This window comes from Recurvomyces mirabilis, assembly GCF_035927965.1.
Source record: "Recurvomyces mirabilis strain CCFEE 5264 chromosome Unknown scaffold_23, whole genome shotgun sequence".
In the NCBI taxonomy this organism is placed as follows: domain Eukaryota; kingdom Fungi; phylum Ascomycota; class Dothideomycetes; order Mycosphaerellales; family Teratosphaeriaceae; genus Recurvomyces; species Recurvomyces mirabilis.
This window is the reverse complement of record NW_027041957.1, coordinates 209,303-234,565: the sequence shown is the minus strand read 5'-3', so window position 1 is coordinate 234,565 and position 25,263 is coordinate 209,303. Positions and strand designations below refer to the sequence as shown.

General features: G+C 52.7%; 13 protein-coding genes across 13 annotated transcripts; 8 read left to right on the top strand and 5 right to left on the bottom strand.

Moving 5' to 3' along the window:
• Window positions 1-20: 20 nt before the first annotated feature.
• Window positions 21-689, top strand: LTS14_007999 (uncharacterized protein; the record flags this gene model as incomplete). The annotated part of the gene is made up of 2 exons (XM_064840687.1): window positions 21-305; window positions 372-689. The coding sequence occupies 2 exons, from the start codon at window positions 21-23 to the stop codon at window positions 687-689; spliced, it is 603 nt and encodes a 200-aa protein (XP_064691718.1).
• A 132-nt stretch (window positions 690-821) lies between these two features.
• On the bottom strand, window positions 822-1,928 carry LTS14_007998 (uncharacterized protein; the record flags this gene model as incomplete). Its single annotated transcript, XM_064840686.1, has 1 exon — window positions 822-1,928. One exon carries the CDS (start codon window positions 1,926-1,928, stop codon window positions 822-824), a length of 1,107 nt encoding a protein of 368 aa, XP_064691717.1.
• A 1,763-nt stretch (window positions 1,929-3,691) lies between these two features.
• Window positions 3,692-3,901, top strand: LTS14_007997 (uncharacterized protein; the record flags this gene model as incomplete). Its single annotated transcript, XM_064840685.1, has 1 exon — window positions 3,692-3,901. One exon carries the CDS (start codon window positions 3,692-3,694, stop codon window positions 3,899-3,901), a length of 210 nt encoding a protein of 69 aa, XP_064691716.1.
• Window positions 3,902-4,289: 388 nt separating this feature from the next.
• LTS14_007996 (uncharacterized protein) lies at window positions 4,290-5,465 on the bottom strand (the record flags this gene model as incomplete). Its single annotated transcript, XM_064840684.1, is given in 2 exon segments — window positions 4,290-5,045; window positions 5,058-5,465. The coding sequence occupies 2 exon segments, from the start codon at window positions 5,463-5,465 to the stop codon at window positions 4,290-4,292; spliced, it is 1,164 nt and encodes a 387-aa protein (XP_064691715.1).
• Window positions 5,466-6,875: 1,410 nt separating this feature from the next.
• LTS14_007995 (uncharacterized protein) lies at window positions 6,876-7,391 on the bottom strand (the record flags this gene model as incomplete). Its single annotated transcript, XM_064840683.1, has 2 exons — window positions 6,876-7,121; window positions 7,182-7,391. 2 exons carry the CDS (start codon window positions 7,389-7,391, stop codon window positions 6,876-6,878), a joined length of 456 nt encoding a protein of 151 aa, XP_064691714.1.
• Window positions 7,392-8,798: 1,407 nt separating this feature from the next.
• LTS14_007994 (uncharacterized protein) lies at window positions 8,799-10,759 on the top strand (the record flags this gene model as incomplete). The annotated part of the gene is made up of 3 exons (XM_064840682.1): window positions 8,799-8,894; window positions 8,948-9,812; window positions 9,873-10,759. 3 exons carry the CDS (start codon window positions 8,799-8,801, stop codon window positions 10,757-10,759), a joined length of 1,848 nt encoding a protein of 615 aa, XP_064691713.1.
• Window positions 10,760-11,018: 259 nt separating this feature from the next.
• On the bottom strand, window positions 11,019-12,030 carry LTS14_007993 (uncharacterized protein; the record flags this gene model as incomplete). Its single annotated transcript, XM_064840681.1, has 4 exons — window positions 11,019-11,248; window positions 11,310-11,627; window positions 11,677-11,759; window positions 11,816-12,030. The coding sequence occupies 4 exons, from the start codon at window positions 12,028-12,030 to the stop codon at window positions 11,019-11,021; spliced, it is 846 nt and encodes a 281-aa protein (XP_064691712.1).
• A 1,298-nt stretch (window positions 12,031-13,328) lies between these two features.
• Window positions 13,329-14,121, bottom strand: SPC2 (signal peptidase complex subunit spc2; the record flags this gene model as incomplete). The annotated part of the gene is made up of 3 exons (XM_064840680.1): window positions 13,329-13,682; window positions 13,742-13,995; window positions 14,055-14,121. 3 exons carry the CDS (start codon window positions 14,119-14,121, stop codon window positions 13,329-13,331), a joined length of 675 nt encoding a protein of 224 aa, XP_064691711.1.
• Window positions 14,122-14,354: 233 nt separating this feature from the next.
• LTS14_007991 (uncharacterized protein) lies at window positions 14,355-15,254 on the top strand (the record flags this gene model as incomplete). The annotated part of the gene is made up of 3 exons (XM_064840679.1): window positions 14,355-14,401; window positions 14,457-14,854; window positions 14,911-15,254. 3 exons carry the CDS (start codon window positions 14,355-14,357, stop codon window positions 15,252-15,254), a joined length of 789 nt encoding a protein of 262 aa, XP_064691710.1.
• Window positions 15,255-15,748: 494 nt separating this feature from the next.
• Window positions 15,749-18,314, top strand: LTS14_007990 (uncharacterized protein; the record flags this gene model as incomplete). The annotated part of the gene is made up of 4 exons (XM_064840678.1): window positions 15,749-16,397; window positions 16,451-17,608; window positions 17,661-17,866; window positions 17,931-18,314. The coding sequence occupies 4 exons, from the start codon at window positions 15,749-15,751 to the stop codon at window positions 18,312-18,314; spliced, it is 2,397 nt and encodes a 798-aa protein (XP_064691709.1).
• A 761-nt stretch (window positions 18,315-19,075) lies between these two features.
• On the top strand, window positions 19,076-19,477 carry LTS14_007989 (uncharacterized protein; the record flags this gene model as incomplete). The annotated part of the gene is made up of 2 exons (XM_064840677.1): window positions 19,076-19,115; window positions 19,158-19,477. The coding sequence occupies 2 exons, from the start codon at window positions 19,076-19,078 to the stop codon at window positions 19,475-19,477; spliced, it is 360 nt and encodes a 119-aa protein (XP_064691708.1).
• Window positions 19,478-21,024: 1,547 nt separating this feature from the next.
• On the top strand, window positions 21,025-23,269 carry ATP1 (Alpha subunit of the F1 sector of mitochondrial F1F0 ATP synthase; the record flags this gene model as incomplete). The annotated part of the gene is made up of 8 exons (XM_064840676.1): window positions 21,025-21,093; window positions 21,288-21,436; window positions 21,496-21,572; window positions 21,637-21,737; window positions 21,794-22,229; window positions 22,356-22,527; window positions 22,580-22,680; window positions 22,731-23,269. The coding sequence occupies 8 exons, from the start codon at window positions 21,025-21,027 to the stop codon at window positions 23,267-23,269; spliced, it is 1,644 nt and encodes a 547-aa protein (XP_064691707.1).
• Window positions 23,270-23,739: 470 nt separating this feature from the next.
• On the top strand, window positions 23,740-24,870 carry LTS14_007987 (uncharacterized protein; the record flags this gene model as incomplete). Its single annotated transcript, XM_064840675.1, has 1 exon — window positions 23,740-24,870. The coding sequence occupies one exon, from the start codon at window positions 23,740-23,742 to the stop codon at window positions 24,868-24,870; it is 1,131 nt and encodes a 376-aa protein (XP_064691706.1).
• Window positions 24,871-25,263: the final 393 nt, after the last annotated feature.

The window sequence follows — 25,263 nt, the reverse complement described above, 5'->3', positions numbered from 1 at the left end:
ACTGAACAAGGCACGCGGTCATGACGACCTACATACCCTCCCTCACGCTGCCATCGATCGTCTTCGAGCAGCCTGCCGCAGCCATATTGCTACCCGTTGTGGCAGGCACGGCTGTGGGCTTCTCGACTCGACCCTCGGAGACCCAAAAGACATATCTCGAGCTCCGACAACCGCCTCTCAGGCCACCGCCATGGATCTTCGGACCGATGTGGACAGCGTTGTACGGGCTGATGGGTTATGCGGCGTACCGGGCACATAGCACGGGCATGTCGAGTCTTGATCCTACAAAAGTGGCTTTGACGAAGGTGAGGATGCATCATTTCATCTGATCATGTCGTAGGTGGGTGTGATGCTGATGATACGAGCAACAGCAAGGTGCGACACTCTACACTATTCAACTTGCACTGAACCTCATCTGGATGCCACTCTTCTTTGGCTATCAGCGCCCGATCGAGGCAACAATCGACATCGTGGCGCTCACAGGCTTGACAGGCTATCTCACATACGTTTGGGGTCAGGTCGATGAGGTAGCGGGATACTGTCTCGTGCCATACCTTGGATGGTTGAGCTTCGCGACATATCTTAGTGCTGGTTGCGGCTATTTGAACAACTGGGACTTCTCGGGCAAGGAGAAGCCGAAGAGCACAAAGGGCGGAAGCACGAAATATGTGGATGAGAAGGCCGAATAGGCTGCGCAATAGAAGGAACAACATGCCTGGGTGCATTGAGTAATGCGGGTTAAGACGAAATGCTGCCTCGGCGATGTACAGCCCATTATCAATGCCATTCACGATCTCATTCATCTACTCTTCAATCCCAGCTCAAACGCCCAAGATCCTCTGGATCTCACGGAACGCAGCGGAACCCAACATCATCTTATCGAACTCCGAACTTGTCAGCTGCGAGCTCGTCTTCGCCATAACGATATCATGCTCAAGGTCGATCATCAACTGCTGCCCAAAAACACCCAACGCAACAAGAGTCTTCGTCCCCGGATCTGTAACCCAGCAATTATGATACGCCGGGGTTTCGAAGGAAGGTTTGAATGCAGGACTCCACTGGCCTTTGGTAAACTTCTCGTCATTGCCTCCATTGAGTATTTCATCGATCCAGGATTTCGGTACGATGCCGCGTCCGCTATCGGTCAGTAGTTGACCGATTCGTGCGATGTCGCGAAGCGTGGCGCACATACCGCCTGCTGCTCGTGGACTGCCCTCGGAATCTATGGTTATGGCTGCGTTACTGTCTGCACCCATGGGCTGCCACAACAACTCCTGGATCAACTCTGGCAGCTTGCGGTTGGTGACCTTCTCTATCACCAAGCCCAGAAGATCAGTGTTAACAGAACAGTAATTGAAGCCTTTCGTCTCGTCGACAGGAGCTTCAACATGCTGGAGGAATTCCCGCAGAGTCTTGCACTTCTCCGAGCCATCAAGAGGCTCCCAGCCACAAGCTGCTCGATACTCGTGCTTGTTGTCGTCGTACTTGACACCCGTTTGCATGTCGAGACATTGCTGTACTGTAACGCCGTCGTAGAGTCTGCTGACCTCTGCAACGTAGTCCTTGACTTCCGCCTTGAGGTCCAGCTTTCCTTCTTGGTGCAGAATACCGGCTATCAGACCAGTAACCGACTTGGTCATAGAGAACATGATGTGTTTCGAGCTGGCATCGTTATCGTTCGTGTAGTGCTCATGGATGATTTTCCCCTTATGTAGGACGATGAAGCCATCAGTATGGGTGTAGTCCAGCAGGGCCATCAAGTTCATCGACTTGACGTCAAATCCATCGAAAGCATTGTGCTCTCCAGTCGGTAACTCCTTTAAGCTTGTTCCCTTCCAAATGGGTTGTGTCATGAGGAGTTCTTCAACATGTATGAACCCCCAGACATTGTGCGGTGCTTCTCGCCAGTTGCTGAGATTGACGGGCATCTTCGCTCAATCGTCGGCGAAATGTGAAGTAGGCTGGGTGTTTAAGACAATTGCCAGTGCTTGGTAGGATTCAGTATCACAAACGCTCCGGCCTGCAATTTATCCGGTGCGATCTATGATCGCGTTCGCAACTCTCACGCAGATAGCGAGGGTATGGTTTCTGTTACTCTCGTTCCTAGGTGTCGACCGTAGCAAAGTAGTGGTGTCTTGCTGTGGTGTCCTGTAACAAGCTAGAAAGCAAGCATGCTCAAGTGTGGGTGCAATGGCCATCGAAGCCTCGGCTTCCTTCTCAATGCTGACACGACCACCCTGTCCTGTCCATTCTTCCGTTCTCTACAGGTATGTCAGGATGATCAAGTCGGATGAATACAGTCTAACGGACATCGGATTTAACACAGTATCGCCGGTATGCTGATCGATCTGAGAAGACCGTCGGGAGTACATTGGTGATGCGAAGTTCTGGGTGTAGTATTGTGCTGGCAAAGAAGCCGAGCGAGGACTTTGCAGTGGCGTAGGCAGCACCGACACATGTGAGGACTATCGCGCTTATGACTCCGAAGGCGGAGAAGGAAGGTGCGTATACTGGGCTGTTTGCGAGGGATTAGCTGCGGCAGAGGCTTTGGTGAGGACGAGGGCGGACAGGAACTCTGTGGTCATTCTTGCTCAGTCTGTTCCGAATTTAGGCATGTGACGATTACAATCTTTGTAAAGTGCTAGGACCGTAGCGAGGACTTCATCGCTGTGGTCGAAGAAGCAATCGGCACTATCCGCCACTTTTGCTAACAGTGACAGCTAGGTCGATACAATAGAGGTCTCGAGCTTGAGTTCGTAAGACTATCGACTCCCGCATAAGATTTCGATATGAAAGTCGCAAGTTGCAGCTGGTGCAGGTGCTTTGCCAAGACTATGCGGCAGGTATATCGAGCTGAAGGCATCACAATTCCAGTCCGCTACATCTGCCATGGCCGTGGAACCATCAGCTGCTGGGCGATTCCTCAGAGACGATCCATGGCCACGGCCCACTCGTCGAGAATTGATCACTAGCTCTGGTATGGTCCTAGCAAGGTTCGATATCAATCGTGCTGTCTCCAATTGCGGAGGCTCTCACTGGAATTCGACAAGGAGGACTTCGCGATAATAGTATGTCAGCAATGCTCTATACCAAATCGATCTGAATCGATGTCTCAGCCAGCTCGAATGGGCACACATGTTCTAGCTGGCGATCGACCATCGTGCAGTCCGCAATTATTGATATCACTACTGACCTCTGCTGTGACAACAAGAACCCGATCCACGCCGCTGTCTAGATCGATGTCTCAGCCTTCTCAATTGAGGACATTCGTGCTGGTCTCCGCTGCGCCGCCGGGTAGGTTGCGTCCGTCGGTGGAGACATAGCTTATCGTTGTTACTGCTTGTAGTGCAAGTGGGTCCATTGTCGCTGTCCTTGTGGCTAAGGAATGTTTGAGTTGATCGAACTGCGAAAGCCTGCATTCGAGCGTGGTGGACGATGCTCATCAATGCACCTTACGTGCTCACATGCCAGCGTATCTCAGCTCACTGAAGTGGCTCACTGTGCAGTAAGTGATAGTTATGCCATTTGCGCATGACCTGATATTCCACCTTACCTGCATCTAAATTACTTCTTCCACCTACACAACGCGACCTCCGGACCACGCACTACCTCAAGAGTCAACATCGTATCTTTTGCGCAACGATACCACAACTCCAGCAATCAACCGCCAGACCAACCAAAACTCTCCACAATGTCGTCCACGGCTGCGTCCACCGTCTTCTACGTTTTCGAGCTGCTGGAGACGATCTTCGCCGCACTTTCCGGTGAGACAACCACGGCAGCATTGCAAGGGACTATGTGCACGCTGCTTCGCCGTGAAAGAGACAACAAGATTATCAAGGCAGCAATCGAGACATCGGCAAAGCTCAAGAGTAGGTCGAGCACTGGCGCCCACCCATGATACCTTAGGTCACTTGGCGATGGCATCCTGTCTAAGAGCAGTAAGCAAGACAGGGACATCGGAGCGGAGGGATCGGCCACCTCGGCAGACACCCCGCGGCGCACAGGATGCTCCTAAACGAGCCGTGAATTAGTTATGGTATTGCTAGCGAGCGAAGTGTAGAGAATGGCAAGATAGCAGAACAGCAGCCAGAAAGCAAGGTCCCTCCGTCAACGCCAACTTAGCACCTGCTCATGCCGTGGACAGTGTCTGTGTCTGTGTTGTCTCCTATGCAAGCGATTTGTTGGTCATGAGTGTTCCCTGCCGAGTTCACGCTACGCTACTGTGCGCACATCTGCACGATATTCTTGATCTATTCGCTGCGTTATCTTACCAATCATTATTGCATTTACGCCTTGCGATCGACCCAGAGAAAGAAATCCTTCAAGTTGGCCGCCTCAAGTGCTTCGAGTGGGCCACCTACAATGTAATCGGCCAAAATATCGTACTCTGCCGGACCCAGCACTGCTGAGGACCCGGCCAAGGACTTCTTGTTCAGCTTCGACAATACCCAAGCAACAACCTCGATAGATCGCAGGCCGCGCCATGTCCTGGTACGACGCAGGTGTTGCCAATTTTGCAACAGTCCAGTGCCCACTCGCACTAAAGTGAAAGGCCCGAGTAAGGTGGCCTGATGCCAGACCATCATCATATTGGTGTAGTAGCGTTCCTTCTCTGCCATGCTTCGATTGATGGCCTCTTGATTGTGGGCCAGATGTGGATGAGTCTGAACAAGCTTCAGGTAGCCATTTATGGTAGCCATTCTGATAAGCCAGTAATTGATTGCGACGACCACATCCTCGGGTATTTTGAACACCAGTTCAAAAGGGACGATTTTGCTGTCGACAGTCGACTTCTGCACGGTGGTAGCATGGAGTATGGCCGACTCGCATGCGTCGTCCGACATGTTAACTAGCCTCTCTGCGAGCCTGAAGACTGCATCGAGCTCTTCATGGTTCTCGCGATAACCGTATCGCGCCGCCCTCAGCCCGTTCAGGAGACTGGGAAATTGTGCGATTAGCTGATATGTGACTTTGCTTAAGCTGAGAGAGTTTGCGGATCGCGCGAGCAAGCGCTCTGGCGGATCGATATATAGTAGATGATCCTGCCCACATACAGATGGTCGACCCCGAGCCATAGAGTCCTCTGTAAGGTCTATGACAAGACTGTACACAATTCCACGAGCCACGTTGCTCATGTGAGGAGACTGCCGTCTAGCCCGAAGGACAGCGTTGACGCCCGTCCAGTGAGATCTGAGTCTATCTTGCCAATGTGGATCATTTTCTTGCATGACCATCTCGTAGATAGACAAGGCTGCAATGCATATAAAGGTGCCGTCAGTTACGCCACGATGGTCGCTACAGCTCAGATCTGCTCGCAGGCGTCGGACCGCGTTATCATAGTTCTCGAAGGCCGCACGAGCTACGCGCACATCTGCACTTGAGAGGCGGTTGTACTGCAGTGCATTGCTAAGAGCCGTCACAGCGTAGTCGGCCGACTTGTCATACCCAAATCGTGCAGGCATCCATTCGAGCCACGGTGCATGCAGCTGTATTTGGTCGAGATTGCTGATCAGCTGAGATCTGTTTTGGCTGTCGCTTTCCAGTAGTGGCGGCCGAATGTGAAGTTTCCGTGGCCAACCTGCCAGCCTCCACTGTGTCTTCTTCGTACAGCCGACCACGACGGACTTGCTGTTTGCTGCGGGCCCACGGCTGCGAACGTCACGCCCATCATCGTTTTTGCAAGAGCGCGGCTTTCGACTCGTTCTGTGCGCAACCAGAGGCATACCCAAACTCAAGGTCCCTCCTGACCCGACGCCCGCGACTCATCTGCCTGTAAGAAGTCTTGAAGTCAGATGGTCTCACACATGCTAACTTTTGTTGTATCCAAGCACTGTCACGTAAGCTAAATAATGCTCTACGGGTGAGATCATTTTATCGTCTGATCTCTAAAGATAGCTCCTTATATAGAACACTATATATTATAGGCTATGCCCTAGGCTATGCCACAGTCCAAAGCTTGGTAGAGTACATCTCCTCTAGGCCTAGTGAGTTTATGGCGTGGCAGCTGTGATACATGTAGCATGCCACACCGGCACTCCTCATACATCAGTTTTGCAATTTGGTTAATAGCCTTGTACCTTGTGAACAACAGCATACTTGAGCCTGTGTCAGCAACGCACTGTAGCCTGCATTACGGGCCGCCTACACCTAGGTGGCACAGCTGCTGATTCAAAATAGAGCAGACGTCAATGTGCAAGTGGTGGAATATGGCAATGCACTGCAGGCGGCATCAAAACAGGGTCACCGGGAGGTGGCACATATGCTGGGTGAGAAGGGTGCCGACATGATCGCATTGTCGGGCCACAACGTGGACTAGAGGGTGACAAGGCAATGGCATGGAGAGACGTGCTGAATAACCAGACTCAGATCCTAGCATCCAGAATCTCGGAAAGGAGTCGCGGGACTCGAAATGTTGCAGCTGTCTTGCAGCATCCGAGTTTCCGCTCTTGTACAGGATACCTTCCAGATTTCTGGAATGCGGCAAGATCTAGCCTATCAGTCTTGCAGCTCTCTGATTCTAGAAGTCTGAAGTGTATACATCGATGGGTTTCTACCTAGCATCTTAGCCTGCAGCTTCCTAGCAGCTGGAACTGTGTAGGCGAGTACTACGATTAACTACACACCTACTGTGACTACCTCAACACCTGGATGTTTGCCCCAGCTTCAAAACATTGTAGACAGACAGGTACTTATCACGGGATCCTCTGTGCTCTGCGACCTATGGCCGCACGTACTGGCCACCGGTTTTTACATATCTCATATACAATGGTCTGGCCGCATGTTACAAGGCCCACCCGGGCTTGCGCAATGATCGAAAAGCCGGCAGCCTTGTTCCTTACTGTCTAGACTTCATGCCATACAGAGCAAGGCACTCATGATGTTAGTGGCGGTAACCCAGCCTCCTCCCATCCGGCGTTCTTCTTGATATCCATAGACCGTGCTACCGCCTCCGAGTCCTCATTTGCATCGATATCAACGACCTTGAACCACTTCATCCGAATGATATGGACGCCGTGGTTGCGATATGGCGATCCATCTGGGTTATCTTGATCAGTTGCGGTCCATCGTATGATGACAGTGGTGTCGTTGGGCCAGCCCTTGACCCAGATGTCTTTGACCTTGGAAGCGAAGACATGTCAGCGGCTGAAGTAATGGCAGGGGAGAGGCCATGACCTTACAGTCAATTTGAGCTCTGGCGCAAGCCGACCAAGGCGTTGAAACCACCTGGACAGAACTTCTCGGGAATGTCTCTCCCCTCCTAGGGCGTGCTGCCCACCAAAGCGATGGTGGATCTCTGGGTCGCATTGCATGAGAATAGCATCGTAGTCTTTGCTGTTGACGGCTTCGAAATTCTTCTTGGAGATGCGAGCTACTATAAGGTTGTACATGGCTTCGACTCAGGTCATCGGTGTTTTGTAGCTCTTGTTTTGTGATAAGTTCCTTCTGATCTGCGGTGGTAGTTGCCGTTGGGACTGGCTGATGCTGTAAGTGGCTTGCGCGTGGTCAACATTATATAAATTGTTCTGGTGGCAGCTTAAAGTCGGATCATGGGCAAACTATTTGGGACCGTCCGAAGCATCGACTGTCTACCGTCCGTACCTTTGCGGAGTAAAGGATACTTTGTTGGACTGAATCAAAGCAGACAGCCAGGCCGTGGGTACTCGAGTGATTTGGAGATGCATCTTCAAGCCGTGGGAACCAATCATATCGCAATAACCCGGCCGTATCGCACGCCCTCGGACAATCCTCCCGTCCCTGAAGACACCAAGCTGTTCGAACGGAGAGAAGCAGGAAACGATCGTGCGATATCGCGAACAAGGACGATTGATAAACGAGTGACTATCGGTAGTCATAATGGACGCTGTCAGAGGCATATGGTCTCTAAGCCTGGCCCAGCTGGAATGGCACTATTCTTGCTAGACCTGACGCATACACTCTGCGCGCTAGGAACACACTGTCCGACTCGCAATAAATGTCCGACGACAATCGTTGTGGTCCTGATTTTCGGGGAATTGAGGTCTAGTTGGGGCAGGTGCTTCGTGATAGTCTTATTACACGCAATCAGAAGCCCCTCTCCATGTGTAGCAGATGAGCGTCTATGTGGAGGCTGCCGTACCACTAGGTTCGCTGTATGTTTGCACACAGTAGCCTTGCCTTCCTTTTGGCTAGGGAGTGCGGCACTGATAGCGCTGGCTTCCAACATCGCAGCGGGTAATTATACAATCTTCCACGCATTGTGGCTGACTTGCTCATGCTGCAAATGTCGCTCTATCGTTGTCATGTCCTGGCCCCCAACACTCAGTCTGTATAGCCACGCAGGAGTTGTGCATGAAGGATGGGACCGAGGGGACGAGCTTTGGCAACGCAGTTGCAATATACAACGGCGGCTTGGCTATGGCTCACGGTAGTTGGAACTGTCGTCTGATTGGACAAGGAGGTGGGGCGAGTTAGCGTCAAGTTCTTGCCAGGGGACCAAGAAGACAGGATGGTGGCCTTCACATTAGTGTTTACATCATTGCCAGATCTTATCGATGAGCATTCTACAGACAGTACTGTATGGCGGACGAGGCGAATCGTTCGGAGGCAAGCTCTTGCTCGTGGTGAGGTCTCAGCCCTGTCAGTCATGCCAATATACACTAGCACTTCTTCCATGCAGCCTCATATGCGTGTTGGATTGATCTGCATCTGTGATCCTGGATCTCGTGAAGCGTAGATTGGAACGGCATGGCGCTCGCATATAATTAAGTATACAGTCTTCTCTGCTCTCTCATCCTTTTTAGCCGGAAACTTCTGCAATGGCTGTCAAAATCGGATTGGCGAACCTTGCGCTGCTCGCTACAGCACTAACGCGTGTTCAGGCGGATTCTGGCAGCGCAATATGCTACGACTTCGTATGTGGCCTAGACCTCGGACCAAACACTGGTGGTATTGACCGTCTTCATAGGTTGTCGTTGGTGGCGGCACAGCAGGCAACGCGATTGCAACACGCCTTAGCCAGTACCTTCCGAATTACAGCATCTTAGTCATCGAAGCAGGACCAAATGCACCATACGAAGACAAGATAAACATTCCTGGCATGAAAGGCTCGACTTTAGGCACCAAATATGACTGGAACTTCACGTCCATCCCGCAAGCCGCGTTGTACAATCGGACTATTACACAGTCTCGAGGCAAGGTGCTTGGCGGAACCTCTGCACTGAATCTCCTCATCTGGGATCGTGGGTCGAAGCCGGAGTATGATGCTTGGGGTGAGGTGGGCAATCCAGGTTGGAGCTGGAACAGCATGATCACGGCGATGAACAAGGCTGAGAACTTCACGAACCCTGGACCTCCTGTCTACACCACCACCTCTGGTTACGGGACTTCTGGGCCCATAAACGCTGTCGTCAACAAGTATATCCCAGTCCAGCAGGATGCATGGATACCTACACTGGAGAATCTTGGTGTGCCAGATAACTCTGAATGGCTTGGTGGCGAGAACGTGGGCGCAGCTTACCACTCCAGCACGATCGATCCGACGCACTACAATCGCTCGTATAGTGCTGTCGAATACTTGCCGCGTGCTGGCAAGAATCTGCAGGTAACAACAGACACAGAAGTCGCCAAGATCGATCTAGTAAAGAGACATGGTGTCTTCGTGGCTACTGGCGTCACTCTCGTCGACGGCACTTTTATTGAGGCGAGGAAAGAAGTCATCCTTTCCGCTGGCACGATCAAGACTCCACCTTTGCTTGAGATGTCAGGGATCGGCAGTGCGAAGGTCTTACAAGGAGCACAGATCAAGCAGCTCATCGATCTGCCCGGCGTTGGTACGTCTCTATCAACCTTTGATTGGGGGTAACAAGAAAGCGTCTAACATCAGCATGCAGGCGAGAACCTTCAAGACCATCCTCGGATACAGGTCTCCTATCAATTAAGGGACAACTACACTTCCTTCGACCGGCTCAAAGTCGACACGGCATACGCTGCTGCACAACTAGCCCTCTGGCGTGCATGCCAGCTTTCAGCCTACGACTACGCTGCAAGTGCATACTCCTACCAAGGATGGCCGTCTATTCTCGGCGATGCTGGCAACGCCAAGATCGTGGACGCTGCGAAGGCTTTCGTGGCCTCGAACCCAAGTGTCGTGGATGCAAAGAAGCTAGAATTCTTAACCAACACCACGTATCAGAACACTATCGCACAAACAGAATTCGTCCTCTCTGATGGCTACACCGGCGGCAAGGGTTACCCGGCCAAGAATACCTCCTTATACGGCAAAGGCTTCACTACCGTAATAGCGGGCCTGATGCATCCTTTGGCTCGAGGTAGCGTGCACATCAATGCTTCGAATCCGACAGGGAAGCCCATCTACGACCCAGCCTTCGCCTCGAACCCATATGATCTCCAAGGCCTGATAGCGATGGCAAAGTACATGCGCCAGATCTTCACCACCGCTCCATTCAGTCAGGCGTTCGTGTCCGAGTACGAGCCTGGCCTCGATGTCATCCCAAATAACGCCTCTTCCTCAGATGCTAAGTGGGAGGTATATGTGAGGAACAACACGAATACCTTCTACCACCCCGTGGGCACCTGTGCCATGCTGCCGAGGAAAGACGGAGGTGTAGTTGATCCAACATTAAAGGTCTACGGAACGAGCAATTTGAGAGTTGTGGATGCTAGTGTGATCCCGATATTGGTTAGTGCTCATCCACAGACAGGTATCTATGGTATCGCGGAGAGGGCAGCGGAGATTATTGCACAGCGATGGCATTAGCGGACTGATGTGTCAGCCAGCCTCGTAGACTGAGGACTTTGATCACATCAAAGTTATAAGATAAACTCTTTTTAACAACATAAAATCATGTCAACATGTCCACAGAGTCGATTGGCTTGCAATATGTGCTCTGCGTGCCCCAAGAAGTGATGCAAGGAGAAGATGGTATGCTCAGGACATAGATGCTAAGTATCATAAATCGTAATTTCTTATCTTCACGTTCTTCCAGTCTGACCACAATACAGCTTCCAACTTCCATCTAAGTCAAGCATTGCGAGTAATACTGGCCGTAATTGTGACAAGTCGTGCCGGAAACGCAGCAGGTAGGGCCAGTCCAGCCTTGACCACCACATTGCCCGAAGTTCGCGGAGCAAGAACCGCTTGGAGGAGGTGCAGACGTGGACGAAGCCGGAGGGGTGCTTGCACGGGTCGAAGACGGTGGTGGAGACGATGCGGAGGTTGTGGTCCCGCCGGTGCTACCAGTGCCCTCTGTGAAGGTGTATGTCAGCGCGTGGTCTCGAAGGTAGTAAACATTTATGTGATGTCTTACCAGAGACAGTGACTGCAGCACTGCCAGTACCACCAAAGGCTTCGACGGCAAAGACCTGGAAGTTGAAGTTGCTGTTGCCGAAGCCACACTTTTGCCAAGCGGCGAAATGGTTGGCGGTCGTAACGGTGCCGCTCGTGCGCTTGGAGGCGCGCACGGAGAAGAATTGGCCAAAGGTCGACGTGCCCTGGATCGAGGGCTGATTGACCTGGGTGTGCGTGCAGATCTTGTAGGTCGAGCCATCTGAGGTCACGGAACCGCAGCTCGATGTGCCGCTGGTGCTACATGGGTCGTAGCTGTAGTCCTCGACGATGTAGTACTCTGATATGCGGTCAGCGGAGGCTGGAAAGATACCCGAGGACGGACATACCTGTCAACGGGCTGTTCAGCCAGCCGTAGACTGTGTAGTAAGAGCTGGAGCTGGTTGTGTAGGTGCCGGAGAAGGAGATGGCCCTGCGTGATAGCTGTAAGTCATGACTCCTTCGGATTGCAAGTTCCTGCAGAATCACCTGGCAGACCCAGTCTGCCAGCCCAAACCGATCACGAAGTCGCCGGGGTTGTTCCAGCTGGCGGTGTAATGGCCCGTGGATAGACTGTACTGGAAGTTGGCAAGATTGCCATTGTAGTTCTGAACGTAGTTCAGAGGCGTAGCACGCTTCTCGAGCTCACTGGCGGGAGCAGCCACGGCAGACCCAACAAGGGCAGCAAGCGTTGTGAACTTCATGGTGCTGATGAGGTAAGGTTCTGTCAAGAAATCTCTTCTGGCTTGGCTGCTTGACTCTCGGCGAAAGCTGGTGGCCAGGATCGCAGAGACATTATTATACACTTCGAGAAACAGGGCTTCTGCAGTCGCAACCCAATGCCTTTAGCCTGAGCAACCATACCATGTCTCAGCCATGTGGTCGTGAAATGATCATAAGGCCCCCCTGCTTCCACGAGACGAGTGCGTGGATTCTGCCGGACAAGACATACGAGCGCCAACACAAGGCATGATGCTGTAGGTATGCCGACCGTCGGCCGTCAGAGCCGCATCTAGGTCGTGAATGGTTCCGGTTGTCGTCCGGCTGAAGTGACATGAGTAGAGAGTACTCGACAGATAGCCGCGAGAACGAAGGCTAGGCGTGGCGTACGGCTTTCCTTGAAGTGCTGCATGGAAGAGGATGATCCGCTTCCGTTGGTCGGACCACACTCCGCATTAAGCATTGTGAAACACATCGCAAGCGAGTAATTCATGGTTTGGGCAGTATGTCCTTCTTAGATCCATGGCGGTGATCTCGCGTGTCTCCTAGTCGTGCAAAGTTGGTAGAGCAATATCAGAATTCAATGCGGGGCGTCCAGCTGGGCTTGCTTTGCCGAGCCATATATATTGAAAGCGTGCCTGCGTGACTGGGACTCGCTTCTTTGCTTCGTACCTGGGTCTTTTCTTACGGCTCATGTGGAGTATGCGTAGCCGGCGGTGTGCCGGACCGGGTGAAGTGAACGGTAAGTCTGTAGATCATGTAGGATCATGGCAAAAATGCTCCGATCATTGCACTGGGCGTGTATAGGGTAGACATTGCGTTTCGGCGCCGAGACTGGAGGAAGTAACAAGCGCTGGGCGAAGATGCTTATTGTGATTCTTCTACCTCTGCTGATGTATACCGATTTATGTATGCACGGTGTCGGCAGATGTTTCGCACTTTCCCCTCATCTGTCCGAAAGTCAGAAAGCCACGAAGGTCAGCGTCGCACGCAGCTTCGTGCAAATTTGATTCCATATCCAGACAAAACTGGACGCCGCGGATGGCATACCATCGCGAGCTATGGCCACGATGCTTGCTTTGACAGTCTAGTCAGTCTCCCGAAGCAAGGGGCCATATCCTGGGTTTCTGCGTTTAGTGGTCAGTGATCAGTAGATATCTTCTCCCGGAGACATCATTGAGTGTGTACGAGACGTGAATGCAGGCCTTGAGAGATGCTGTGATCGAAAGGTGAGGTGCTGGATTGCTGATGTTTCGCCCTTCACCACGCAACGACCGAGCACTCATGCCTTCTTCTTCCCTCTTTTCGAGCCTTTAGACTTGGCATCCACACCACTCGCCTCAACAGTGCCATTCCCACTCCCGTCACCAATGATCTCAACCTCCGGCGTAGGTGCCGCTAACTCATCCCTCTCGTCCCTCAAAGCATTCTTCATGTCCGCATCGCCAATCATCTCAATACTGCTTGCCAGCCACTGCTGAAAGGGCTTAGCCACGAAGAAACCATCTGCTGTGAACCATGTTGTGAAAGGGTTCTTGATATGCCATGTCGAGGGAGAGGAGGAGCCAGGTGAGGTTGAGGAGATGGTGAGGTAGTATGTCGGGTCGTGCTTATTCGTCTTGGAGCTTATCGAGAGCTGAGCATTTGGTGAGTACATGGCTTGGTCACACAAACGTGCAGTAGAACCAAGCATACCCTTCCGCCTTGAGCATTCGTGCCCTCGAATATCAAACCCTTCTCCACGGCCCACATCCAATATGTGAACGCTCCGTTCAGTATGGCATACGCAACTACAGCTACAGCCGTCCACGTCTTCGTTGCTTCCCAGCCTAACTTATAGTCTGCTGCGAAGGTCGCTGCCGCTATGATAACAGAGGTGTAGCCTATGGCTAATCGTACATCGAGTTTCGAGTTGCTTTGGGAGAACTTGAGGGATCGAAGATAGTTCCCTTCAGACACATCAGCATAAATATCTAAAGACTATCCTCTGTTATGAATAGTATAATACCAAGAGCATCGTCGGTCGTGTTTTTGAGCTCGTTGAGATTGTGAGGAGATATCTTCGATTCGGCCATCTTCTTGTGTACGAGCACTGCTGGTGTGGATTGTTACGGTGGTTCAAAGCATCCTCCCAATTTGTTTATTGTAGAGTTACAAGCTGTCCTTGTATGCGGCTGCATGTGAGGGCACGGTCCACATCAGATTTATGGGCTTGGGATGAGCTGTATTTCATGTGATGGAAACCACTACTTCTTACTGGGTCAACAGCACACCCTGTACCTTTCTGGTTCATCCAGAAGAGACGAGAATGGCCGGTCCAATGGAACAACAGATCCATCGGGATCCTGCCCTTTTGTAAGACAGCCCTATGCTCCTCCACCACCACCAGCTGACAAACATGCTCCTACAGCCTATGGATCCTCCTCCCAATCACAGTAGTAATGATCCTGACTGGTATCCTCCGTCACTACCTCAGCACACTCCTCTCTACAGTGCCAAAGAGGGACCCGCTACCCAAGCTGCGACAGAACCGTCACCTCCAGCACGTACGTAACATCATTATCAACCACGCCCAGATCAGCCGGTCGGCTTTTACAAGACGGAAAGAATGGTTTGCAGATGAGGTCAAGAAAGGGAGCCTATTGGCTGAAGGACCAGCTGGTAAGGGCCAGGGAAAGCCGAACCCATTGTCTGATCCGGCGATGATGGAGGGCATGATGGGCATGATGAAGGGACAGATGGCTATGATGGTGCCGCAGAGTCTGATTATGGGCTGGATCAACGCGTTTTTCAGTGGTTATGTTATAAGTATGTGCTCAACCCGTGCTTCATTAAGTTTTGCTGTAATGCTAATATGGGTCTAGTGAAACTACCCTTCCCACTCACACCACGCTTCAAGGATATGCTGCAAGCTGGCGTCGGTACACAGGATCTGGACGTCAGGTGGGTATCCTCACTGTCGTGGTACTTCTTGACCTTATTCGGTCTGCAGCCGGTTTACAACTTCATTTTGGGAAGCAATAACGCGGCATCTCAAGTGGCGCAACAGATGCAGATGCAGCAGCAGGGCAACCCAATGGGTGGCGTGGAGGATATGGAGAAGGTGTTCCAGGGTGTGTCTGAGGATCTGGAAGTCGTAGAGCACTGGTTTGTGCTAGAGGGAGTGGAGGATAGACTGCTTGCGAGGTTGCAAGGAACTACTGTTTAGAAGAGCAGACTGTAGGCATAAATTGCGTATAGATATTACGAAGCAACAGCTTTTGGTTCATTTCTGACTATGTCGTGATGTCGTGGAGAACCCGACTTTGTGCGTTGCCAGGAGGTACGCCACCACCCGAATCATGTCGGAAGAAGGAAATACCTCGAAGTGGGCTCACAGAATCGTCTCGAGGCCTAGCCCTCTGGTCTTACGGTGAGGCATATATGTTTGGAATCTCGAACGTCTTATCGCACGTGATCGTTCGCTTACGGTCACATACTTCTGGCACTGCCACGCAAGCCCGAATATGACGCACGGAGGGAGCTACCGATCAGGTCGGCAACAACGGCACGCCTTGACGTCGTGATATTTGGATCTTGCGTTGTAGACGCAGGCGCAGTCATAAGCTCACGCCGCCGCGCCACTTGTAATTGCTTGATAAAGGTAGTCCTGGCCCTCCCTTCGCACGTTCACACCATTTGCCACAACATCATATCGACAGTATGTCTCTCCAGCCTTGGATCCAGCAGCTCTCGCAACTATTGCCACTCGACAGTAGCGAGCTCGAGCAGATATTGGCCTACAATAGTTCTCTTCCCAAAGAGGAAGCAACCAAGCATCTTGGCGACCTTCTTGGCGATACGCCCGAGTCAGCAGCATTCATCGCAGCCTTTAACAGCCGTGAAGGCGACCCAAACGGCGGCGCGACTCATCAAGCAGATATCAAGAACGCGCAAGCGGTCCAACCGCCACCTTCAGCTCCGGCCGACCATGAGAAGAGACATCACATTACTGGGACTCCATCCGATGCCGCACCTGGCGACAGCAAGGTTGGCGACAGTGCATTGCCACCAGCCTACGCTCCACCGGTCTTCGCACCACCACCAGGCCCGCATCCAGGCTCTGGACTAGCAGATCGTCGCAATCACACCAATGCAGTCATTGAAGCTGCTCGTGTGAGAGCTCGGGATGAGCAGGAGATGCAGCAAGCATTGATGAACCTGCAATACGAATACGGAATCTACAACTCCGACATCGAGCCCGAGCATGAGTCGGACTACCCTTGTAGTTGTCCGATCCACCGGTATCAGGCGATGAAGTGGAGACGATATGGCGTGCAGGACATGTGGTCGAAGGCTGTCAGGTATCCTGGTGAGTCAGGCTGTTGATCACATTGTAAAATTTCGAGACTAACTTAGCCACAGGCGAGCACTCCTACAACGACAACATCAACAACTCGATCTTCACGCGTAATCCATACAAATTCCAGGTGGTGTCTCCATTTGGCTATGGATTCCAGCGCCAATGGACTTATGGCGCTACTGTTAGACCTAACCCTGGCTATCACGCCCGAAGCATTCATCAAACTATTGACTTGAACAACAGTCTCAACAAAGAGGCACAGAGCAATATCGACGGCAAGGAGCCCAAGCACAGTATCTGGAATGATGATGCTGTCGAGCTCGCTATGTCCAAGCTTAGCATGAACGAGAAGTCTAATGGCGATCGCAAAGGCTCCGTGGCGAATGGCAAAGATGAGAAGGGAGCATTGCGCGATGAAAAAGCCTCTGTCCGCCCAGCGTTGAACTCCGTCGCCTCGCAGAGCAGTGCGGCCGACCAGCCCAAGTCTTCAAGACTCTCCAGCTTCCGCAAATCAATAGGCATCAAAACATCCGACGAACGCTTCGTTGCCAAAGCCGAAAAGGCTGGTACCCAAGGCAAATCCCTGCGTGACCAGATCGTGTCCGAAGAAAATGGCCGCTGGCCCGACGAACAATGGCGCTATATCGTTGCCAACTACCAAGAGAAAGTAGGCATGACGACCATGATCGCCGAACTCCGTACCCGCAAACCAACCCAATACCTCCATCTCCTTCGAGCAGGCTACTTCGAACCCATCCCCGTAGCATGGGCTGCGCAAGCGTCCAACCCGCTCAAATTCAGCATCGAGGCGGCAGCAGGCTGGCGAGGCATCACCCCCGCCTGGCGTGGCTACGAAGACACAGCGGAAGAACGTCTCTACTGGGTCCTGAACCACCGCGTCGGCAGCGTCGGAATGCGCATGAAGCCCGACTTCATTTCCGAGATGAACATGGCGCGGGATCGCATGGCCAAGGCCGTGGAGCCGCCGCCTAGCTACTTCGATGCGCAGGATACTTGTCATTTACAGCATACGAGTGAAGGGTATTCGAAGCAGGTCATGCCTGCTCCGTTCCGGGCGTATGATCGACCGGAGACGGCGAGCGACGATACGATGGTTTTGTTGGATGTGAGTGGGAGTATGGATTTTGATCCGGTCAGGCCGATTTATGAGCAGTATCTTATTACTAGGTGGACACGGTCGACGCAGCCGAAGAATAAAGGTGGGTGGTGCTGTTTGCCATATTTGGACGGGTTGTGCTGACACTGTGGCAGATGTGGCGAAAGCGATTATTCGCCGTTTCACGGATGCTATGGCAAATCATGATCATCAGTCTGCTGGCTATGATCTTACTACTTTCTCCGACCGAGCCAGCTATATCGGTACCATTAACCACAAAAACTTGGACCACATGTGGAGAGGTGTACGTCTTGGTGGCGGTACTCGTGTCATGACTGGGTGGCAGAAAGTGAAGGAGTTGGTGAGTCGCGACTGTCCAGTTTCCCCTTGCCTTGAGCATTGTCCATTGACGAAAGAACCTGTAGCACTTCCAAAAACACTCCGAATCAGCAACCTACCACCCAATCTACGGCTGGCAGGCCGGTCCCTCGACCCCTATGCTCCGCCTCCTGCTCCTCCTAGATGGCGAAGCAACCGACATGGATGAATTCGAGCTTGATCTTCTCGGCTTGAGTTGGGCCCACGTCACGATCTTCCTGATAGGTGTAGATGGTTGTCCACATCATCATCGACATGCGAACGAGCTGCAGCGGATCAGCGATGTGAACCATCATGTTAGTTTTGTGGATGCGCAGGGGAATTGTCCGGAGAGGTTCGTGACGCATGAGTTGTTGAAGAGGCATTTGGGGTATGATATTAGTATGAGGGAGTTTGAGGGGATGGAGGAGTTGCCGGCTTATACGGAGTGAGAAGATGGGTTGAGTCGGTCAGTGGGTCTTTTTCCGTGGTGATGTGCTGGGAAGAGGCGTTGGATTACTGGTGGGTCGTTCTTGTGCAGCTAGCTAGTTTCGGGCAAGCAGAATGGTTTGAATTTCACGCTTCGAACATCACCAGTACCCTGCATCTGCGTTTAACTAATCTGTGCTTGCAGTAGGTACGCCTTCGATGGTCTTGAGGACTTGGAATCGGGTATGGCGTTCTTCTGCCCGGCATGAGCTCTTTCCCTAGGTACGATGGGGTCGCTGAATAGCATCGATGTAACTCCATAGCACAAAACGGCCCCTGATCCGCTCGTGCCCAGAGCTCTGAACCAGAACATACTCTCTGATCGCTCCTCTGTTCACCCTCTCGTCTTTCCAGCACCCATGTCGTAATTTCAGCAAGAGCTCTGTATGCCCGTCATTCAAAGCTCGATTGCTAAGATGACTGGGGTGACTGCGTAGGTAGTGTCTGCTGCCGTAAACAAAGACAATTGTTTGCCCTCCCCGTCAGTTCTTCCGGCGATGAAGGTCTCGTATGATCAAAAGGCAGTGAACAGTTATACTATGAACCATCGTTGTAGCGACTAAAGCTGAGCAGCGTAGACCAAGCAAGCACTGCATACCTTTCCTTGTGCCGTGGTAATGACCCTCTCTATCTACCAAAGCATCTAGCAGGAAGCTGGAAAGCATAAGAGTGGAGAACCCTTAGACCTTTTCTGAGAGAGAGAGAGTGAGAGAGATCAGTGAGTATGACAAAACCTCCTATCACACCCACCTCCAACAATGATAGTGACCTCCCTCCTTCCACCTAGAAAGAGTTCTTAGCTCTAGTGTCCGGGCTCGACACCATCAAGCTGGAAGGTGAATCTACTGACCCCGTTCTCCTCCAGCACATCATGGCCAAACTCACGATCCAAGACCGTTCACCAGAATTCGAGAGCAGAGTCCGGGGTTTCCTGTCGGCGCTTGGGAGGAGGCCGGAGAGGGAGGATGTGGAGTGTGCGGCCATCTTATCTGATGAGGGGGCTTTGGAGGAGTGGCTTTCACAGTTCAAGAAGACCTTTGGGAGGGGTTCGCTGGGCGGTGGCGGTGCAGAGGTGATGGAGAAGGGCGAGAGCGGTGCGCCCTCTCAGCTGTTGAGGAAAGGTTGAGCTTGTCGGCGGTTGAGAAAGAGGGGATCAATGGATTAAAGGTCTTGCAGGGGAGATGTCGGTGGTGATGAGATCATCGGAAGCTCGAGCCAGAGGTAGGAAAAGTCGGTCGGGAGATTGGGGAGGGCATGGAGGTGAGTGTGAGAGTCGAAGGATCATACAGCGTACCTTCGTGATTATTAGTCATGCGCTTCTGTTCCAAACATACAAACTCATGATCGGCGCCGAACACCGTGCTGCAATGATCACAGAGTCAAAACTGCCGGAAAGTTACTCCACTCCCTGTCGTCGCCATCCGCCACCGCATGACCAACCCTTCCGCATACTCACCCGTCTCCCGATCACCTTGGAGCAAGAGAAGCACGCCCATTAGCCCCCGCCTCAATCTTCTGCCCCCTCCCAGCTCGAAACTTCTCCACTTCCTTCTTCACGCTTGTGTCCAGTCTGGACTTGAGCTCGGGCCTATACCCAAAAGCGAACAGCACCTCCAACCACACAAAAAACGGCGCCAAAAAAAGTGCTTGCACCAGATTATCCAGGAGGGCAGGAGCCCGACCCTCGAAGATACCGTGGCCGACGAATTGGGCCAGCCAGGAGGTGATGTGGATTCCGAGTGCGATGTAATTCGCGCTGTGGACTGTGTTTGGGTTGGGGGAGTGAGTGAGGTGGTTGCCGTAGGCTACGGCACCTAAGAGGAGAGGTCCGAGGAGGCCGCCGGCGACGGGTTCCATGAGGATGTAGAGGGAGCTGTAAGCTAGACAGGCTGCGGTTCCGAGGTTTAGGGGGAGGGAGGGGATGGTTAGCCAGGAGGGGAGGGGTATTGAGGGGGTATTTGTTGCCTGGTGGATGACTCAGTACCATAGTATAGTGTCTAGGGGAGTGTTACGTACGAAGAGGAGGCCGGTGATTAGGAGGAGTGGGACGCAGAGGACGTGGATCCCTATGTTGATCTAGGTGGTGGCGATGGGTTAGTCTGATCTTAGATGGTGCAGCTAGGGTGGCGAGAGCATACGGGGTGGTGATGGTATGCGCCATAGAACTTGAGCTGTTGTTCCAGGTTGAGGGACATGTTATTGATGTTGTGCTGTGCAAATGCTATGGTCGTTGTTCGCAGGCAGTTGCGTTGATCCGAAGTCTTCCGAGGCTTGTCGAGAAGTGCTTGCCAAGCGATATGTAGTGCAGGTTGACGAGGCGGAAGTGGGTGGTGTGTAACAGCAATACAGTATGGAGAGAGTGATGCAGAGTAGAAGGCAACACTTCAGGCGTCCGTGTAAGCTGACGGAATGATATGCACAGTTATCATACTGTGACGAAAGAGTGGTTGGCCGAGAGCGAGAGGTCAAGCTAGCGACTCGATCGAGCCTAGGGCCACCCGCCAATATCCGTGCTTCGCTGCAAACTCCCTTCAGTCTCTCCGACTCCTCACCTCGCAGCAAACGCCATCACACCTCGACCCCATCCGCATCACATCTCATCCACCGGCCGCCTTTGGGAAGCGGCATCACAACACACTCACCACCCGCACACACACACCCACGCACACAACCATGAGCATGTTCAGGACAGTGGCGCGCAGCGGTCTCCGCGCTGCCGCTACCACCAGCAGGATCAGTTCGGTAAGGGTCGCCAATGCCCACCACAAATCGCCACGGAGCTCCAATGGCACATCAAATGCCCTCCAGCACCCTCAATGGCTCTCATACAGTCACGTGGAGGCCGTTTGGGCGCGTCTTGGAGCTCTGGGGCAGCTGTTTCGCCTCCGCGGCATGTTTCTCAGGGTCATAGCGCTAATTTCATTGCTTCGTATTAGCAACGTGCCCCGATCATCGCCAACACAATCACCCGTTCCTATGCCGACAAGGCCAGCCCTACCGAAGTCAGCAGCATCTTGGAGCAGCGCATTCGCGGAGTTCAAGAAGAGGCTGGACTAGCAGAGACCGGTCGTGTCCTGTCTGTTGGGTAGGCGAAAAATAATGCAACAAACGTGGCAATACCAAGTATACTGACGAATGGCAAAGTGACGGTATCGCTCGTGTCCATGGCATGAACAATGTCCAGGCTGAGGAGCTTGTCGAGTTTGCCTCTGGTGTCAAGGGTGAGTAAATCATGCTGGTTTTCATACATGAAGCATGGAGATGTTCTGACAACCACTACAATAGGCATGTGCATGAACCTCGAAGCCGGTCAGGTCGGTGTCGTGCTCTTCGGTTCCGACAGAGCTGTGCGTGAAGGCGAGACTGTCAAGCGTACCGGCCAGATTGTGAGCATAAACCAAATCGTCTAATCTGCACTATCCGCCTCTAACAAACACACCAGGTCGAAGTCCCAGTCGGCGAGGCCATGCTTGGCCGTGTCGTCAACGCCCTTGGCGAGCCAATCGACGGCAAGGGACCCATCAAGTCCTCCGAGAACCGCCGTGCCCAGGTCAAAGCCCCCGGCATTCTTCCCCGCGCCTCCGTCAGGGAGCCCGTCCAGACTGGCCTCAAGTCCATCGACGCCATGGTACCCATCGGTCGCGGTCAGCGTGAGTTGATCATTGGTGATCGCCAGACTGGCAAGACTGCTGTCGCGCTCGATGCCATCCTCAACCAGAAGAGGTGGAATGATGGCAAGGATGAGAGCAAGAAGCTTTACTGTGTCTACGTTGCTATTGGCCAGAAGCGTTCGACTGTTGCTCAGCTGGTCCAGACTCTTGAGGAGAATGATGCCATGAAGTACACCATCATTGTCGCCGCCACCGCTTCCGAGGCTGGTAAGTCAAGTTTCCCGAGCGTCTTGCCGCTGAAATGAATGCCCAGGGCTCGCCACGGCAGCTTGTGGTGCTCGTCTTTGAACGGAGATCGCAGACAGTCATGAGTCTATGCTGACGTCTCCCTAGCGCCGTTGCAATATATTGCGCCCTTCACAGCTTGCTCTATTGGCGAGTACTTCCGTGACAACGGCAAGCACGCCCTCATCGTCTACGACGATCTGTCCAAGCAGGCCGTTGCCTACCGTCAAATGTCTCTCCTTCTCCGTCGCCCACCAGGGCGTGAGGCTTACCCCGGCGAGTATGTTACAAGCACACCACTTCCACTTCTTGTTCAAGCTAATTATACGCAGCGTCTTCTACCTCCACTCTCGTCTCCTCGAGCGCGCCGCCAAGATGAACGACAAACTTGGTGGTGGCTCTCTCACGGCTCTTCCCATCATCGAGACCCAGGGTGAGAGATTAATATCGACAGTGTTTGAGACGTCTGCTAACTACTTGTAGGCGGCGATGTCAGCGCCTACATTCCCACCAACGTCATCTCCATCACCGACGGCCAGATCTTCTTGGAAGCCGAGCTCTTCTACAAGGGTGTCCGCCCGGCCATCAACGTCGGTCTCTCCGTGTCCCGTGTCGGCTCCGCTGCCCAACTCAAGGCCATGAAGCAAGTCGCCGGGTCCCTCAAGCTCTTCTTGGCTCAATACCGTGAGGTGGCCGCTTTCGCCCAATTCGGTTCCGATTTGGATGCCGCGACCAAGCAGACTTTGTCCCGTGGTGAGCGTCTCACTGAGCTGTTGAAGCAGAAGCAGTACACACCCATGGCTGTCAACGAGATGGTGCCGCTCATCTTCGCCGGTGTCAATGGTCACCTCGACCCTGTCCCCGTCGACAAGATTCTGAAATGGGAGGCGGATTTCATCCAGCATTTGAAGTCGAATGAGTCGGAGCTGCTGGCGAAGATTGATAAGGAGGGTGCGCTGAGCAAGGATATGGAGACGAAGCTGAGGGATGTTGTGCAGAGCTTCACCAAGAGCTTCTCATAGATGGATTTCTTGAGAGGATGGGTGTGGGAGTGGGAAAGGTGTGACTTTGTGAGAAAGCAGTGTACACTACAGTGGTGGGAAATCGAGCTGCAAATTTTGAGATGTAATGCTTGAGGGTTCCCTTTGAGCGAAACTACAGGCAGATGTTGTGGTGGGGGAAATGCGTTGTAGATATGTGGTAACCTTGATTCCTTTTGTCTTTGAATGTGCTACACGTGTACTGAGTGCTTTGCGAGTCCTCTGGTATCATGATTATTAGCATTGTCGGCAGCGACACACGAAGGCACCTTGCTGGAAGGCAACAGTGATGCAGTAATACCACTTCGTTGCATGTATCTCCCTCTTTCCTATGAAATGTGATTCTCCTGCTCTGGGTCCTCCTTGCTCCCACTTCTCCCTCCCACATATACCTCATCAAATCTCCACACCACATCTCCCACCGTTCTCCTACCTGTTCCACCGCACCGACAATGGCTGACCCTGACGTCCTACGTCCATTACCTGCCATTGCGAAATCAGGCACGGGTCTATCGAATATCGACACAGCGCCCACCCGTTCCCAGACCAATCCCCCCGAACAGAAACACAAACGTTCGCACTTGCACAGACGTCTACATTCGAATACCATCACGGGCCGCGTCCCGCATGTTCATCGTCGGAATAAGAGTTCGGGCAAAGAGAGTCTGTTGAGTGCGACGGAGTTACGGCCACCGATTAGTTTTGACGGGTTGTTGGGGAGGGAGAAGGGGAGGAAGGGGATTGGAGAGGGGTTGAGGGAGTCTGGGTTGGTGGGGAGGAGGGAGCAGGTGTTGAGTCTGCAGGAGCGTGGAGGGCGGAGGTCGAGGGAGTATGAGCGCGAGGAGGAGGGGTTGAGGGAGCAGCGGCGCCGGAGGGAGGAGGCAAGGCGGGAGAAGGAGAAGGAGAAGGAGATGGAGGTGCGGATCACGGCTGCTGATGTCGCGAGGGCTAAGGCTTTGAATGTCACTCGTGAGGAGGAATTGAGGAGGAATCTGAAACAAGTCGAGGAACTGGGTATGAGTTCCACGAGGCGGTTGGATGATACATACTACTCCATCCTGGAAAAAGCCTCTGTCCTACGCTCTACCGTTGCTGGCTTGAAACGGCTTGTGGAGGGAGCTAGGGCTATGCATAAACAATTCGACGACGACACTGCGAAGCTGGAGGGGGATACTAAAGAGACGTTGGATGGGTTTGGCGATTTCGAGCAGCAGGAGGAGAGGATCCATCAGCTGGTGGAAAGGTTGAGGAGGAGTAAGGAGCGGACGGAGGAATTGGATCGGCGGCTTGAGGGTGCGAGGGGGAGGGTGGAGGTGTTTGAGCGCCGGGATCAGGAGGGGAGGGAGCAGAGGCGGCAGAGGTGGAGGGTGGGGTGGGGGTGTTTGGTTGGGTTCGTTGTGTTGGTTTTTACTGTTTTGATCTTGAGAAATCGGACAGTGTTGCTTGGGGGGTTTGATGGGGTTGGGCTTACTGTAGGGGAGGTGATGGGGAGGGTGGGGGAGGAGGTTGGGAGTTTGACGGCAAGCGCCAAGGCGAGTCCGAGTGAGGATCCTTATCTTAGGAAGCTGTTTGATGAGCTGTAAGGTGCTTAAGCTGTGGCACTTTCGCCAGTACTAGGCGACTCTACAATAATGGACATACGTGCTGACACAGGAGCGAGTACAAGGTATAGGCGCACTCTTGGTCAAACCTTCCCATGCCAATTTTGTCCCTGCTCATCGGCGGGCGTTCCATCATCGATGTCATATGCACGGTCGTGATGTATGTTCACTGACCAAATATCCCTCTTCCCAAGACTGGGAAGGCAAAAGGAAGCAAAGTACGAGCAACGCTCGACGATACCAGTCCTTTCGCATAGACAAGGCCATAGAAGGGACAAAAAGCCAAAAAATATTTTGACCTACGCAGGGCTCGAACCTTGAAGGTGTTGTTAGATGGATTTCAGATTGTGAGGATTGATGTAGTGGATATTTACC